At 41.0% G+C, this 17028-nt stretch overlaps 1 protein-coding gene across 1 annotated transcript in view; it reads right to left on the reverse strand.

Annotated features, from left to right (window-relative positions):
- Positions 1-659: 659 nt before the first annotated feature.
- RRP12 (ribosomal RNA processing 12 homolog) overlaps positions 660-17028 on the reverse strand; it is a 156606-nt gene continuing 140237 nt past the window's right edge. The window contains exons 32-34 of the mRNA XM_030202877.1: positions 8682-8749; positions 2829-2911; positions 660-1232 (exon numbers count right to left, since the gene is read on the reverse strand). Of these exons, the coding sequence (XP_030058737.1) occupies positions 1136-1232; positions 2829-2911; positions 8682-8749 (248 nt within the window). The 3' untranslated portion in view covers positions 660-1135. The remainder of the gene's footprint in view (positions 1233-2828; positions 2912-8681; positions 8750-17028) is intronic.

A 17028-nucleotide genomic window follows, 5' to 3' on the forward strand; every position in this document is an offset into this window, starting at 1 on the left:
GGTGCTGCTGCTCCATTTCTCTTCTGTGCACTACTATGTGCTCACTACATGCTGGCTATTTTTTCCTGCCTGTTGAGCCTGCATGAGATTAATCTACTTATATCTAATGTGCTGGGGGGGGGGGGGGAGGATTGCAGGAAAGGTAGACATGGGCCTGAGTACGCATCTAAAGTCATGTTATCATCCACTTCCCCTCTTCTCCTGCAGAAACCAAAGAACTGCATGAGGGGGCGGTGACTGACAGCAAGCCTTTGGGGTGGGGCGGGAGAGGAGAGACCACTGTTGGGGAAGGGGAGAAAAAGTGTACATTATGAGTGAGGGGGCTGGGGAGGAAGGACAAAAAAGAACACTTTGGTGGGAGGGTGAAAAGGAAAGAGACAGTGTTCTTGGGGGTGTGGGGGGGAGGTAAAGGGAAAGAGTGCCTGGATCACATTGAGAAGGATAGGAGGGAGTTATTGGAAGCACTGTAAATATTTTGTAGGTGGCCGCTGTTTTTCTATGTAGCTCCCTATCCAAAGCCACATTTATAACTGAAAGACACTAGAGCCGCTCAAGGCTTTGCCTCTGGATCAAGCAGTGCAAATGCACTGAAAACATATAGGCTTAGTGTTCATGAATGTGTCTCCCATAAAATAAATAAATGCCTGAACAAAGCCATGAAGGATTTGGGATTCATTTCTTGTTCTCATTCTGCAAACACTACAAGCTTCATGAATGCAAAATGTTAAGTCCTGCTTCTTGTCCAGTGTGGCTTTCACAGTTGAAAAAGAATAGTAAAATGGAACAGCTCCATTTTGTGTGTTTTTTTTTTCTTTTTCAGGGGCTGGAAAACAACACTTACGGTTAGTTTAACCCATGCATCGATGACACAGTATCTTACAGGACAGTTCAACTATGTGCAGTGTTGGTTGGAACGTATACCATGGGCCCAGCCCCTACCATGCTGAAAACAACATTGATCCAATAAGGAAAAGGTTATTTTTAAAGAAGGGTGAAGTTGAAAAGCGCGTGAGCATGGTTTTCACTCCTCCCCCCCTTGCTGATAAACTTTCTTTTGTTACAGTGAATGTTCCTAGTGGGGAGTTATAATACAAAGAATTTTCAAGCATGTATCCCTTCCTGGGATGTTTCAAGTCTATCTTTCTTTCTTTCGTCTTCTGTGGCCAGCTTGCGCCCCTTTCCGTGCAGCCTTCACCATCCCCTTGAACTGTCCTTGCATCTTGGCTTTTTTCCTGGAGAAGGAAGAAATTTGAAAACAAAAAAGTTACTTCATAATGTGTTTTTTTAAATTACATTTCAGTCACAAAACACTACAGTTAGTTTATCTGGTTGTCAGGAGTGGGGAACAGGTGTTTCCCAGAATCTCAAGTTCCAATCTCTCAGCAGCTGTCACTGTATGGGATGCTGCAGATTTTCTCCTTCAGGGAAAGGTCCCAGTGCTTCTGTTAAGCAGGAGTTGCTGAATAGTTGTCAATACTGTAACGTGTACATTCAGCAACACTATAAAAGGCAGGAGCACAATACTCAAAAGGTCTGGGCCAAACATCCAAGTGCATTTTTTTCTCTTTTTTAAAATACTGCGTGGCATTTATACATATAGCACTATACGCAGAGGAGAAGGGGTATGGGTTAGCATGTTCTTGGGTATTACCAACTATACAAACGAGGTAAAACTATGGGCAATGATATTCAAACTTTAAAAATATAACTTATTTGGTTCAGAAATGGAAAAAAACAGACATCTTTTACTAAATTTAAAACTGCCATTAAATCCTACCCATCCTTGATATTGTGCCTGAATGTATGTGTCCTCCCCTCCCCTGGCACAGCATAATTATGATTAGTATTTTGTAAACCGCTTAGAAGCCAGTTCCTGGCGTGGGCGGTATATCAAATGTTTGTAAATAAATAAAATACCTCAGCCAAACGTATTAACTATATGTGTATCATCAATATTCAGTCAAAAGTAGAGGCAAAATCCAACATGCAAACCACAGATAGAACGTAAAGCAGGATATCAATCAAAAGAAACAGTAGTATGCTAATGATTGCTGAGTGGAGCATGTGGACTTGATGTAAAAGGAGCCAGACACAGCCACATTTTGGCTTAGAGTCTGCATCGGGGGCAAATAGTCAGTTATGGAATGTGTGTCATCCCTTCAAGGACAGAGAAGACAACTTGTGTAGTTATGTCACACTCTCTCCAACACTGACTTTGAAGGGGTGTACACATTCCATAATTGACTGAGAAGTGCATTTCTTCTTCCCCCCTACCCCCCAACCCCGTTGGAAATTTGCATATTAATATTTGCCGCTGATGCAGATGCTAAGCCAAAACATGGCCATGTCAGGCTCTTTTTTACATCTAGTGAATATGCTCCACTCAAAAAGATCATCATCATAATGCTATTTCTTGTGATTGAACGTAGAGTTGCATATCAATCTAACACAACATTTAACATTTCTAACTATACACATACATGTGTATAGTGAATAAAGCTCAGTATACATATAATACTTACTGAATATACAAATAATGTCTAGATTGGATATTCCAAATTATTTGCCATACATCCTGCTCAATATCAGGCTTGATACGTAGAGACAAATAGAAGGGACATAGGCTACTCCACTCCCTGACTTAGACAGTAACAGAATGGTACAAGAATGACACCTGTGGCCAGGATCAGTTACTCTATGCCCAGCCTCTGTTTATTTTGGCAAGTGCCACTCAAAAGATTCCAGTTCACTACAGGCATGGCTCAGAAATATGACATGCAAAGAGCACAAAAACCAGATAACCTATTTGTAATAGTGTTGGATGATACCTTCGGTTGAGATTTGCCTTGCTCAGGGGCACATACGAATAAGGATCATGCCTGCCCTTTTGCTTCACATCACCTTTTCCTTTCTAGTAGGGACAGAATGGAAAAGAATGCAAGTGTTAGAAACATCATTTGAGTTTTAAGCATATGACTAACAAGGTGCAGTGAGAATAAAAGTGTGCATGCACATGGGCCTGAAAATTACGGAGTATAAATCACTTACATGTCAGCTCTGAATGGCGGTCTGAACTTCCAGAGACTGATGGTTCTTGCTATTCAACAATTCTAACCTGCCAATCTTTAAATTCTCAGCAACTTACAGTATTGCATTGATAGTGCTGAGACACATGCAATTAATATACTATACTTACAGAGTTACTCAAAGACATTAACATACACACAGCAAATTCATATTCCAATAGGAAAGCAACAGTTACTCATCTGTAGCAGGTGTTCTCAGAGAATAAGCAGGATAGCTGATTACCACGAATGGATGACATCACTGACGGAGCTCCAATGAAGACACTGCCCTACTCTTGGAAAATCCTGCATGCAACGCCTATGTGAAGAGACCATTCATGCAGTTGCATCACCTGTCTGCCACACTGTTTTCTTTGCTACCTAATATGTGGTCCTGAGCACCATGCCATGACTGGAGGTCCGCTGCCACATCCTGGCTGCCTCTTGACACATAGGGTAGAATCCTGTATCCCCCTGCTTGTTGACATATTATATGACAACCTGATTGTCTTAGGATTAGAACAATTTGGTTCAGCAGCCTATCTCTGAAAGCCTTTAGTGTTCCAAACCGCCCACTCCTCCTCGAGATTGAAGTGAAACTGGGTCTCCTGAGTGGACCAGTGGCCCTGGGTGTGAAGCCTATCTACATGAGCAACCCATCCCAGGTTGAATGTATCTGTGGTCACAATTTTCTGGGAAAGAGAAATTTGGAATGAAAGTCCCAGAGTCAAATTACTCCAAACTGTCCATCAGACAAGCGACTGGACTAACTCTGAGGTGACTGCTTCTCGAATCCTTATGTTCAAATTCTTATGTATCCAGGAGATTTCTGAAATCTATACAGAGTCTGCCTTCTCCGGTACATACATACCATTCAGTAAAAATATCGTAGAGATATCGGACAAGGCAAAAAAAAGGAATAGACCTCATGGAAGAATGGGCCAAAAGTTGTAAACTCAAATTAAACAGAGATAAAATCAAATTACTGCTAATATCAAGCTCGTACAATCCCACTTCCTTCCAAATGCTAACAAAAGATCAAACAACATACCCTATTAAACCTCAATTTAAAATACTAGGAATCATTATCAACAAACCTCTAACTCTCAAAAACCAGGTCTAAGTAATGACAGCAAAGAGTTTCAAAACTCTATGGAAACTGAGAAGGATCAGAGACCATTTTCCCAGACAAGTATTCTGTCTTATAGTACAATCTCTGATATTACTACAACTAGACTACTGCAATGTAGCATACGTAGAATGCAAAGAAATCACTGCAGACTGTCCAAAACACAGCAGCAAGATTAATATTCAAAAAGTCGAAATACAATAGAGCAACACCACTGCTTGTAATGCTACATTGGTTACCAATTAAGGCTAGACTGTTCTTCAAAACCAGCAGCTAATCTTCAAAACACTGTTCAGCATGGTTCCCGTTTAAATGCTAGACCAAATTGACTTATCACCAAGATATGCAAACTCAGGAACCAGGAACTATTTATTACTATACCTACCCAAATGCAGCAACATCATCCACAAATTCATCTACACAGCTGGGTTCAACTAACTGGGCTCCAAATGGTGGAACTCAATCCCCAAGACCTTAAGAGGCATCGACAATTATCTCCAATTCAGAAAGCAACGTATCTATTTAAGAAAGCCTATGATTAATCTCAAACATCACCAATGACTCAACAACCACCTAATTCACTAACTCATCCTTAATCCACCAGCAAATTGTAACCCCTAGATCGCCAATTGTAATCCACATTGAACCAAAACTTGTTTTTGGATAATTGTGGGATATAATATTGTACAATAAATAAAATAAATATAAGAACATAAGAATAGCCATACTGGGTCAGACCATTGGTCCATCTAGCCCAATATCCTGTTTCCAACAGTGGCCAATCCAGGTCACAAGTACCTGGCAGAAACCCAAATGGTGACAACATTCCATGTTACCAATTCCAGAGCAAGCAGTGGCTTTCCCATGTCTATCTCAATAGAAAGTTATGGTCTTTTTCCTCCAGGAACTTGTCCAAACTTTTTTTTAAACCCAGACACGCTAACCGCTGTTACCACATCGTATGGAAATGAGTTCCAGAGATTAACTATTCGTTGAGTGAAAAAATATTTCCTCCTATTTGTTTTAAAAGTATTTCCAGATAACTTTATTGAGTGCTTCCTAGTCTTTGTACTTTTTCAAACAGAAAAACATTTGATTCACTTCTACTCATTCTACACCACTCAGGGTTTTGTAGACCTCAATCATATCTCCCCTCAGCCTTCTCTTTTCCAAGCTGAAGAGCTCTGATCCTTTTAGCCTTTCCTCATATAAGAGGGGTTCTATCCCCTTTATCATTTTGGTCACTCTTCTTTGAACCTTTTCTAACTCTGCTATACCTTTTTTGAGACACGGCGACCAGAACTGAACATAATAATCAAGCTGAGGTCGCACAATGGAGCATTACAGAAGCTTATAGTATTCTTGATCTTTTTTAGCATCCCTTTCCTAATAATTCCTAGCATCTTGTTTGCTATTTTGGTCATCACCGCACTGGGCAGAAGATTTCAGCGTATTGTCTACAGTGACACCTAGATCTTTTTAGTGGGTGATGACCCCCAAGGTGAACCCTAGCATCAGGTAACTATGATTTGGATTATCCTTCCCCATGTGCACCATTTTGCATTTGTCTACATTAAATTCCATCTGCCATTTGGATGTCAGGTCCTCCCAATTTCCTAAGGTCTTCCTGCAATTTTTCACAATCCATATCTGTTTTAACAACTTTGATCAATCACTCAACTACAGAAGAGGAAAAAGTTATCAGAATTAATCAGACTCTATATCAGTTCTATCCATCTATAAAAGTGTTAGGTGTTCTGCTAGATTCTAAACTATCCTTTGAATTTCATATAAATACATTAACAGAGAGTTTTCTTCATTAGGCATAATCTTCAGCAGGTAAACAAATATTTTTATCAAGATCACTTTCGCTTGATACTGCAATCCTTGATCTTGAGTATGTTAGATTATTGTAATGTCATTTACCTGGGATCCTCAAAACAACTATAAAAGTGGTTACAAACCATCCAGAACACTGCACTCCGCTTGATATATTCCTTGAAAAAGTTTGATAGTGTGTCTCAGTATTTTATGAAGAGTCATTGATTACGGGTCTATGCTAGAGTTCAGTTTAAATTCTATTGCCTTATTTATAAAGCAATTTATGGGTTAGCCCCATTGGGTTTCCTTTTTTTTTTAGGTTATTTTGATCTCTATCAAAATTCTAGGGATACTAGATCAATAGCCCTATTTACTTTTCCCTCCTTAAAAATTAGGAAAAGACTTTGATTACTAGATAAGTCTTTTTTTCCTTCCAAGCAGCCCACCTTAGTAAAGATGTTCAGATTCTTTTACTTAAAACTTCAAGTTATTTTCAATTTCAGACATATATAAAAACCTACTTATTCCAGAAATTTGCTTTGCATTCTAATAACTAGCATAGATTAGCTTTTCAATGTTTTTTTGTTTTGCTTTTTTATTGGTGTATGTAAACCTTGCTGATTATTGCTTGTAATTCCTGGAAATGTCCAGCTTCTTGTATAATGGGATCCGCTTTGAACCGTGAGGTATTAATGGAATACAAGTTACATTGTTAATTTTTTGTGTCACCTGCAAATTTAATTACCTCACTTATTTCAATTTCCAGATCATTTATAAATATGTTAAATAGCACTGGTACCAGTACAGATCCCTGTGGCACTCCACTATTCACCCTCCTCCATTGAGAAAAATGGCCATTTAACCCTACCCTCTGTTTTCTATCCAATAACCAATTCCTAATCCACAACAGAACATTGCCTCCTGTCCTAAGGGTTTTTCATTTTCTCAGGAATTTCTTATGAGGAACTATGTCAAAAGCTTTCTGAAAATCTAGATATACTACATCAATCGGTTCACCTTTATGCACGTGTTTATTTATGCCTTCAAGAAATGAAGCAAATTGGCAAGGCAAGATTTCCCTTGGCTGAATCCATGCCGATTCTGTCCCATTAAACCATGTTTGTCTGTGTTCCATAATTTTACTTTTTATAATAGTTTCCAGTATTTTTCCTGGCACCGACATCAAGCATCTGTAAATTTCCCGGATTACTCCTGGAACCCTTTTTAAAAATCGACGTTACATTGGCCACCCTCCAATCTTCAGACAATTTTAACGACAGGTTACAGAGATCACTAACAGCAGATCAGCAATCTCATGTTTGAGTTCTTTCAGTACCCTGGGGTATATGCCATCCAGTCCAGATGATTTACTACTCTAATCTGTCGATTTGGCTCAGTAAGTCTTCCAGGTTCACCAAGATTTTTCAGTTCCTCCACATCATCACCCTTGAAAACCCACACAACATGAGGATCAGTCACAGGCATGGAACTTGCTCTGGGACATAACAGAAGATAGCTGCAGCAAAAGTAAATGGCTCAATTGTAAACTTTTTTTTCTTTGAAAAAGTGGAAAGTCCCAAGTGGAAGCTCAGGCCTAAGTAGGTCATGAGCTGCAGAAAAATTAGAAAAAACACTAAGAAAATAAGAGGAATAAGAAAAATAGGTCCCATGCTACTAAGCAAAATGGAAGGAAGGCCAGGAAAAAAAAAAAAAAAAAAAGATTACCGTGAAGCAAGAGACCACATAACAGGCTGTGAGAAAAAAGTTTCTTGTTCCACAGATAAGAATAAACTGCGGGTCCCACACAAGTCCAGCAGGGGGAAAGGCATGAGCGTATGCGTAATTGGGTCTGCCACAGGCTTCAAGAATCTTCTGAACGCTGGGCAGTGTCCACATCTAGGCTCTGTCAGTGATGTCACCTTTTCATGGTAATCAGCTATACTGCTTGTCCTCGGAAAATATCATTAATGCATCTCCAACAATTAGCTTCAGCAAATTTATGCCTGAAAATGAAGAAAGATGAAAATACCTTCTAGATGTCAAGTGTATAAGGGCTCATCCTCTCAAGTTTAAAACACACTCGGCAATCATAGTGCCATGGAATGACCCAGAAAGGGAGGGAGCCTGTGAAGTGCTAACTCCAGGGCCAGCCTGCAAGTAACACTGGGGACCCCCCAAGCTTCCACACGCTTAAGTTGAGCCCCTTGATACGAGAAGTTTGGCGCTGCCATATCCCCTTTACCATGTAAGATTTCAGTTCTGACGTCGCTTATCTATGTAGCAGCATTTGTTATTGTATATCCTGACTGGTTAAAATTCTTTCAATAAAGTGGAGAAATTTTAAATGAAAAAATTAAAGACTGAGCTCTCCATTGCAATGGATTACTATTTCTTTAGATTTTTTTTACCTACAGTTTGTGAGAAGGAAGGGGAATGGGACTTGATACACCGCCTTTCTGTGGTTGCAATCAAAGCGGTTTAAATATTATATACCGGTACTTATTTTTTTGTACCTGGGGCAATGTTAAGTGACTTGCCCAGAGTCACAAAGAGCTGTAGTGGAACCTGAACCACTAGGCGACTCCTTCACTCCAGAATGCACATAGGATTAACAGGTTCAGAATACAGACACAAAATCCAGATAACCCATAAACAAATTACTGTACCTTTGACTTGTCTTCAGCACCGAATCTAGGCTTCCTGGCCAGCGGTCTGTGAATGCCAGAACCTCCAGCTGGAAATTAAGAATTAAAATTTGTTAAAACAAACATAACCTTGTCCTGACAATACAGACACATGCAGGAAAACTCATCCCTTCAATGTTTTCTCATACAACTTTCCTCTTTATGTAGCAAAGGTCTCTGTGAAAACTGAAATGCAAGGAGCGTTACAATGGTACAGACTGACTCAAAATGTCTCCTATCCTGTCTCTCTGACAAGAAAGCTCTCAAATCCTAGGCCAGTGGTCGGCAAACCGCGGCTCTTCCCGCGAGTCCGCTCCCCGCCACTGTCCGGCACTCACAGTCAGTCCATAGGCGCCTGCCCTCAGCTCCCCGACAGCCCTCCGTCCTTTTTCCGTTCCTGCCGGTGGCCGCCCAGCGTTTAAACTTCTTTATTTTAAGTTGCAGCGACAGGCCGACAGCTCACCTCCTCCAGCCTTTCACTTCCCGCTCAATGCCCCGCCTTCCTGATGAGGTATTTCCTGTTTTTGCGAGGGCGGGCAGGAGTCACTGAGCGGGAAAGGAAAAAAGCTGGAGCCTGGAAGTGAGCCGTTGGTCGCTGCGACTTAAAATAAAAAGGTAAGGTTTAAGCCCTGGGTGGCCACGGCCGGCAGGAATGGAGAGAGGAGGGCTGTTGGGGAGCTGAGGGTGGTGAGCAGGTGGGGGAGGGGTTGGTAGCAGTGCACCTCAAACTCATGCTGCGTGGGGTGGGGATGGAGTTATACAGTTTCCTTGAATGGTTGGTTTTAATGCTGTAATTCTATTAAAAGTAGTGAATGGTAGATACTGTTTGCACAAGTTCCTTGCACTCTGAAATAGTCAAGACAACTGAGTGAGTTCAGTCCTACTGCACAATGCTGGCCAGGACTGAGTTTTTAGCAAAGGCCAGCTTAGGAGTACCCTAATTAAGTTAATAACAATGTACCTACCTATATAGTTTAAGTTTAAAAAATTTGGCTCTCAAAAGAAATTTCAATCGTTGTACTGTTGATATTTGGCTCTGTTGACTAATGAGTTTGCCGACTACTGTCCTAGGCCATAGCTTTTGTCCATTGCCTGGCACAGAGGACACCACATTGTTGCAGAAGGGGGTGAAACAATATCAGCAGCTTCAATACTAGCCACCTTGGACAGAGTGATGCTCCCAATTATTCATTTCTCCCCAAATGGTTTACAAGACAACTATCCTCCAGTTCTCCAATATAAAAAGAACATTTGTTAGATCAAGAACTAATTTCAATCAAAAATGGGGAAGAGAAAAAAACACTTTAATGACTTCTGGAAACACAGCTGTATGCAAATTTTTTGACAAAACTCAGCAAATTGTATGTTCCAATGAATCCCTAAGCAAACAGAGGCCGACACAACCTCTGCATGATAAACAGTTGAACATGAAATCTTTCTGCAACTTTTAATGCATAATTGCTACTTATTTGCTTATTTCAACAAAATTGAAATTTAAAAAAAATGTTACATGGCAGGTGCAAAATTTTGAACAACCTTTTACTTTTTTATTAAGTTTTTTTTTAATAAAGCCAAAAAAGTATAGTGACTTATTAGGCTTCAATTATTCAGGTGAAGACAATTCCACAGCTGAACCAATATCCTGACCTTTTTAACCTCATGGTTTGTGAGTCTACCTTCAATATCCATGAGTTTCTCTAACTGACTGTCTGGGCAAGTAGGGCAAATTATACAAAAATCACTAAATGTTTCTAGTTAGCAATTTCAACTGTCAGAAATATTGTTGAGAAATGGAAGTTACATTTCAAGACTACAAAATCCACTTGGGCTACAAAATCCTGCATCTGATAAGACCAAAAAAAAAAAAAGGGGGGGGGGGGGTTATCTTTATTTCAGATTTCTTGATATTTATTTATTGCACTTGTATCCCACATTTTCCTACCTATTTGCACGCTCAATGTGGCTTACAAAGATCTGTTATGGCATCGCCAATACAGGTTAAAAGATACAAATTGGTGTTATAAAGAGATCAAGGATGACAGAGAAGAACTAAGTAAACATTTAAAGAAAGACGTTGTTTAAGTTGGGTTAGGTTGGTGAAGTGTTATGGTTAGGCTACGGGTTCTCGTGCAAGGCCTGCACATAGGCATCTACAGTGGTGGAAATAAGTATTTGATCCCTTGCTGATTTTGTAAGTTTGCCCACTGACAAAGACATGAGCAGCCCATAATTGAAGGGTAGGTTATTGGTAACAGTGAGAGATAGCACATCACAAATTAAATCCGGAAAATCACATTGTGGAAAGTATATGAATTTATTTGCATTCTGCAGAGGGAAATAAGTATTTAATCCCTCTGGCAAACAAGACCTAATACTTGGTGGCAAAACCCTTGTTGGCAAGCACAGCGGTCAGACGTCTTCTGTAGTTGATGATGAGGTTTGCACACATGTCAGGAGGAATTTTGGTCCACTCCTCTTTGCAGATCATCTCTAAATCATTAAGAGTTCTGGGCTGTCGCTTGGCAACTCGCAGCTTCAGCTCCCTCCATAAGTTTTCAATGGGATTAAGGTCTGGTGACTGGCTAGGCCACTCCATGACCCTAATGTGCTTCTTCCTGAGCCACTCCTTTGTTGCCTTGGCTGTATGTTTTGGGTCATTGTCGTGCTGGAAGACCCAGCCACGACCCATTTTTAAGGCCCTGGCGGAGGGAAGGAGGTTGTCACTCAGAATTGTACAGTACATGGCCCCATCCATTCTCCCATTGATGCGGTGAAGTAGTCCTGTGCCCTTAGCAGAGAAACACCCCCAAAACATAACATTTCCACCTCCATGCTTGACAGTGGGGACGGTGTTCTTTGGGTCATAGGCAGCATTTCTCTTCCTCCAAACACGGCGAGTTGAGTTCATGCCAAAGAGCTCAATTTTTGTCTCATCTGACCACAGCACCTTCTCCCAATCACTCTCGGCATCATCCAGGTGTTCACTGGCAAACTTCAGACGGGCCGTCACATGTGCCTTCCGGAGCAGGGGGACCTTGCGGGCACTGCAGGATTGCAATCCGTTATGTCGTAATGTGTTACCAATGGTTTTCGTGGTGACAGTGGTCCCAGCTGCCTTGAGATCATTGACAAGTTCCCCCCTTGTAGTTGTAGGCTGATTTCTAACCTTCCTCATGATCAAGGATACCCCACGAGGTGAGATTTTGCGTGGAGCCCCAGATCTTTGTCGATTGACAGTCATTTTGTACTTCTTCCATTTTCTTACTATGGCACCAACAGTTGTCTCCTTCTCGCCCAGCGTCTTACTGATGGTTTTGTAGCCCATTCCAGCCTTGTGCAGGTGTATGATCTTGTCCCTGACATCCTTAGACAGCTCCTTGCTCTTGGCCATTTTGTAGAGGTTAGAGTCTGACTGATTCACTGAGTCTGTGGACAGGTGTCTTTCATACAGGTGACCATTGCCGACAGCTGTCTGTCATGCAGGTAACGAGTTGATTTGGAGCATCTACCTGGTCTGTAGGGGCCAGATCTCTTACTGGTTGGTGGGGGATCAAATACTTATTTCCCTCTGCAGAATGCAAATAAATTCATATACTTTCCACAATGTGATTTTCCGGATTTAATTTGTGATGTGCTATCTCTCACTGTTACCAATAACCTACCCTTCAATTATGGGCTGCTCATGTCTTTGTCAGTGGGCAAACTTACAAAATCAGCAAGGGATCAAATACTTATTTCCACCACTGTATGTGGTTTACACAATAATAAAACAATTGATATATGCCATCCGTTCCCATCGCTTTGTCTATCTTTAGTTTAGCCAGCTCCTCACCAACACTCCTCTGAAAATCACTCAGGGACTACTACCCCTCCGCTCCTTTTTGTGTGTGTCATTACACTTTTGGTGGGGTTATTAAGGAAGACGCCATGAGTCCTTCCCTTGGTGCTATTTTTGAGGCATCTGTCGCCTTTTGAATTAAGGTAAGCTCCTTGTTTTGGGGCATACTTTACTCATGCTTATTGATTTCAATATTTAGTAATTATTTTTTTTACACTCTTTACTTTTTAGTGACATGAGAATATACATGTTTTATAGGATTCCAGCAGACTTTTGGCTAGTGACTCCAGAAGCAGGCACGAAGGGGTGCCAAAACACCTTTTGAGCTCTTTGACTTCCTATATGTGGGCGTCGAGTGGTGTCCATATAAGTGGGCAGTGGCTGCGAATACAAGCTAGGTGCTTTTTCTAGACTGCTTGCCTACGTGATTTTGGGAATGTAGTTTTGTAGTACTATATTTTTCTGACATGATTGTAAGCTTTTAAAGAAACATAACACGCGTTTTTGAAGAGTAAATGATTAAGCACATTAAGGCCCTGATGTTGAGGGCTTGAAATGTGATGGCTCATAAGAGGCCCCATAACCTATTTGAAAGTCTACATTATTATTATGATACTCTTCATATTTGTGCAAAAATGGTGTATTTAAGTGTATAATATATTGATTGGAGAGGGTGTATGCTATTACCCAAAGTTTTTTTTGTTTGCTCCTCATGAACCATGCCACGAGAGAGTACAGAAATGCCCCCAGAAACCGGGACCACCAGGACTACTAGACCTCAATGAGCTTCTATCTTCTTAATGACACTGTCCAGCAGCAAACAAGGCAGAACACGTACAACAGCCTGGTCCGCAGCTACTGCTGCACCAGTGCATCTATCCCTGCTAAGAGGTGCATTGTCTGACATCATTTGTACTGCTTTGCCCTGCTCTAGTGGTGGGGAATGCCTACAGTGTTATGCTTCCTACTTCTCACCTCCTGCCTGCCCCAACCCCCCCCCCCCCCCCCCCCCCGAGTCAAATTTAACAGCTCGGACTCACAAACAACGAGTGATGCACAAAGGGGGATTTGTGCAGCTCATTTGCATGAGATCTCCTTTGTGCATCCCTCACTGTTTGCGAGTTGCTAATTTTTACCGAGGGAGGGTGGAGGGGATGGTGAAACCATGTGGGAGAGGCCAGGAGGAGGTGGCAAGGAAATGAATGAGAGGATAGTGATTACAGAGAGTAGAAATACGGTAATGGGGATTAGATTAAAGATGAAAGAGAATGGAGGGCTGGGGAAGGTTCGAGATGGGTAATGGGAGAGCTAGTGGGTGAGAGAAGATGAAAATTTGATTGGTGGCTGAAAAGTAAAAAGGAGGATAAGGGTGATAGAGGGTGAAATTTGAGTTGACAGAGCAGAAAAGAAAAAAGAAAAAAAAAAAAAAAAAACAGAGGAAAGCACTAAAAAGGAACGACCAATATGTCAGAGGAAGTTTAGTGAGAGAATAGACAGAATTATTTTTTATTATTATTATTATTTGTAGCATTTGTGTCCCCCATTGTCCAACCAATTTGCAGGCTCAATGTGGCTTACATTTGCCATAATGGCGGTTGCCATTTCCGGGTAACAGAATTACAGATGGTATTGCGTTAAGGTGCATACATACGTGGTAGCAAACATGGAACATAACATATATGGAACAGATCATGGAATATATATACAACATGTGCACACATACATGGTAAAGAAGAATAAATTATGGTAGTGCATGAAGGTTCCTGAGTAGTAAATTGGATAGTAGCATACATTCGGTCATCGACTAGAGAGAGACCCTGTTCAGCATAAGGTTTAAAGTGGTATTGCTTAATCATTAATATCAGAGAGGTTAATCAGTCATGTGATAAGAGTTCGGTTTTGTATAGATCGTGTATAGTTTTGTTATTTAGTATTAAGATGGATGCTTATGGTATGCCTTCTTGAAAAGATCTGTTTTCAGTAGCCTTCGGAAGATGGTTAGGTCTTGCGTTGTTTTTTATGGCCTTCGGTAGTGCGTTCCATAGCTGCGTGCAGACGTATGAGAAGCTGGTCGAGTATGTGGATTTATATTTTAGTCCTTTGCAGTTAGGACAATGGAGAAAAGACATATGCACAGCAGCCATTTGAAGGAGAGTTAGCAGAAGACAGACAGGAAAGCAGAAAAGAGAAACCAGAACCAACATGATGGAAAAAATAAAATGTCCAGACTACAAAGGTAGAAAAAAGAATTGTGTTTTGAATGCTTTAAATTCAAAATGTTAGCTTTGGGAAACATGCATAGCTCCCAAGCTATACAGACTCGTCCAAGAGCGAGCACGCGCTTAACAGTTCGCGCCTCTTTTTTTTTTTTTTTAACTACCGCCGCTAACAACACCGGATAGCAGAGGAAAAATAATGAAGATAACAAAAAAATGCCGATTAAAGTCACAGACGCTGACTTATCACTTTTTTTTTTTTTTAAATAGCTCCGCCAGAAAAGAAAAGAAAGACTCTTCAAACAGAATAAGACAGAAGAGCTACCTGCTCGTTATAAGCCTGGGGAAAGCAAAAACTACTTCCTTTAAATTCCTTTCAATTGAATTAATTCTTTTAATTTTCTTTTACTTGATTTAATTCTTTAAAAACAGCTGCCTATTAAAAGTGGCTGCCTCTCCCAAAGACGGTACACCTTTCCAGAGAAAGGGACGGCCCTTCCCTGCTAAGCCAGGGAGATGGGGAGGAAGGGGGGTGGACTCGAGACACCCGAGTTTAACACCCCAGAGGCTGTCAAAGAAAGAAAAGAAACCCTGTCAAGCCTCTAACTACGATTTCAGGCACAGAAGAAGTATTATAAATATATCTGTAATATCTTGTAGAGAAAAAAAGAGAGAGAGAGACTAATGGGCTCACTTCCTACCTGCTGAGAGACTGAGAAAATACTGGGGCTAAGGTGACATGGCCAGGGCTCCTATTGGCTCTCTAGAGTCAGAGTTTTTCTCAGTCTCCACCTGCTGGTAGGCGGGCACAACCCAACAGTCCAATCCTGGTCCGGTCTGGAGGGACGCTAAGAAAATGGCTTTATACTGTGTTCAGTAGAAAAGGGAATGCATTTCTGTTTTTCCTTTCTCCAGTGTTGCAGTACATGCTAAGTTTAACTTCTTGGGGTTCCCAGCTCAATTTTTGTCTAAATATTTTTATTTCTAATTTGTGATCCCTTGGTTCTGTATTTGGTGAGGGTCTGTTGGTGTGTTGATTAAGTTCAGTAATCTGCATTCTCAGTTAAGTGAATTGGTTGCTGTTTTGTTGTCTTTAAAAAAAAAACAAAAAAAGATTGTTGCATAAGAGCATTTTTATGTAAAAGATCAAATAAGACATTGGATGCAAATGATAATTGGAGAGCTTCGGATCTAGAATAGTTGTGTGCTATAAGGAGATCCAATAGTTCATTTTACAGCCATATATGATGCCTTGTTGTCTTTAAAAATTAAAACAAAAATGACATATATTGATGCAATAAATTGATTCATAGTGTGTTTGGTTAATAAGCATTTTGATATTGTACTCCTGTACCCTTTGCAGTGTAATAGTAATGGCAGGTAGAGAAATTGGAGGGGAAAGAGAGGACAGGGGGTTCAGGGCCTCTCCTCTATTTTCTGACCTGGGCTCTAGCACGGCTAACATTGATTCTGACCCTTGCTTTATAGCTGGTGTGGGATCCTCAAGCATCCCCAGTTGTGGAATTCATCCAAACACGGCCAGAACTCCTTTCTCTCAAGCTCTGCAGTCGACGACAGCATCCCTGAGCCACCGACAACTATGTATGCATGAGGTGCCAGCATCAGTGGCTTAGGGACATCACTGCTGCCTACTAAGCTTGGTAAAAGAAAATTCTGGCCACCTTCAGATAAAGTGTAATTTATATTTTGAGGTGGGGGTAGGGTGGGGCAGAGAACAGTTTGTGCCCACCCAAAATTGGATGTCTGGCTACGCCACTGTCCCACACTAGGCTAAGTCAATCCTGATTTTTTTCTTCTCCCTTACCAGAGCAGCCTAAACTGCACAGGATAGCTCACTTATCAACTCTGCTGGAGACTAAGAACTACTGGTGAGCAAAAGGGTGCACAGGATACTTATAGAATGACATCTCTATCTGCTGGTAGGAGACCATATACCCATGGTGTCTGAACTGGTCGGGAGGGGTGATGAGGAAAGACCAAATGGCCCATCCAGTCTGTCCAGCAAGCTGTTTGTAGCTGCCACTCCGTGCAGGTTACTTGCTTGCCTTTTGTTTAGGGTGTTTTCAATTATGAACCAAAAATTACTCAATTAATATTGAAAGAACGTGAGATGGAGGGCAGACATGTGACTGGCTAAGAAAACAGATTTTAGACAAAAAAAATTTTTAATCCAAAATATATAATGATGTTTATAAAATGCTCAACGCAAAACAGCAAAAGTAGAGGCAGACAAATGCGCAAACCAATAGGGAGA

Source organism: Microcaecilia unicolor, chromosome 5 (assembly GCF_901765095.1).
Source record: "Microcaecilia unicolor chromosome 5, aMicUni1.1, whole genome shotgun sequence".
Lineage (NCBI taxonomy): Eukaryota > Metazoa > Chordata > Amphibia > Gymnophiona > Siphonopidae > Microcaecilia > Microcaecilia unicolor.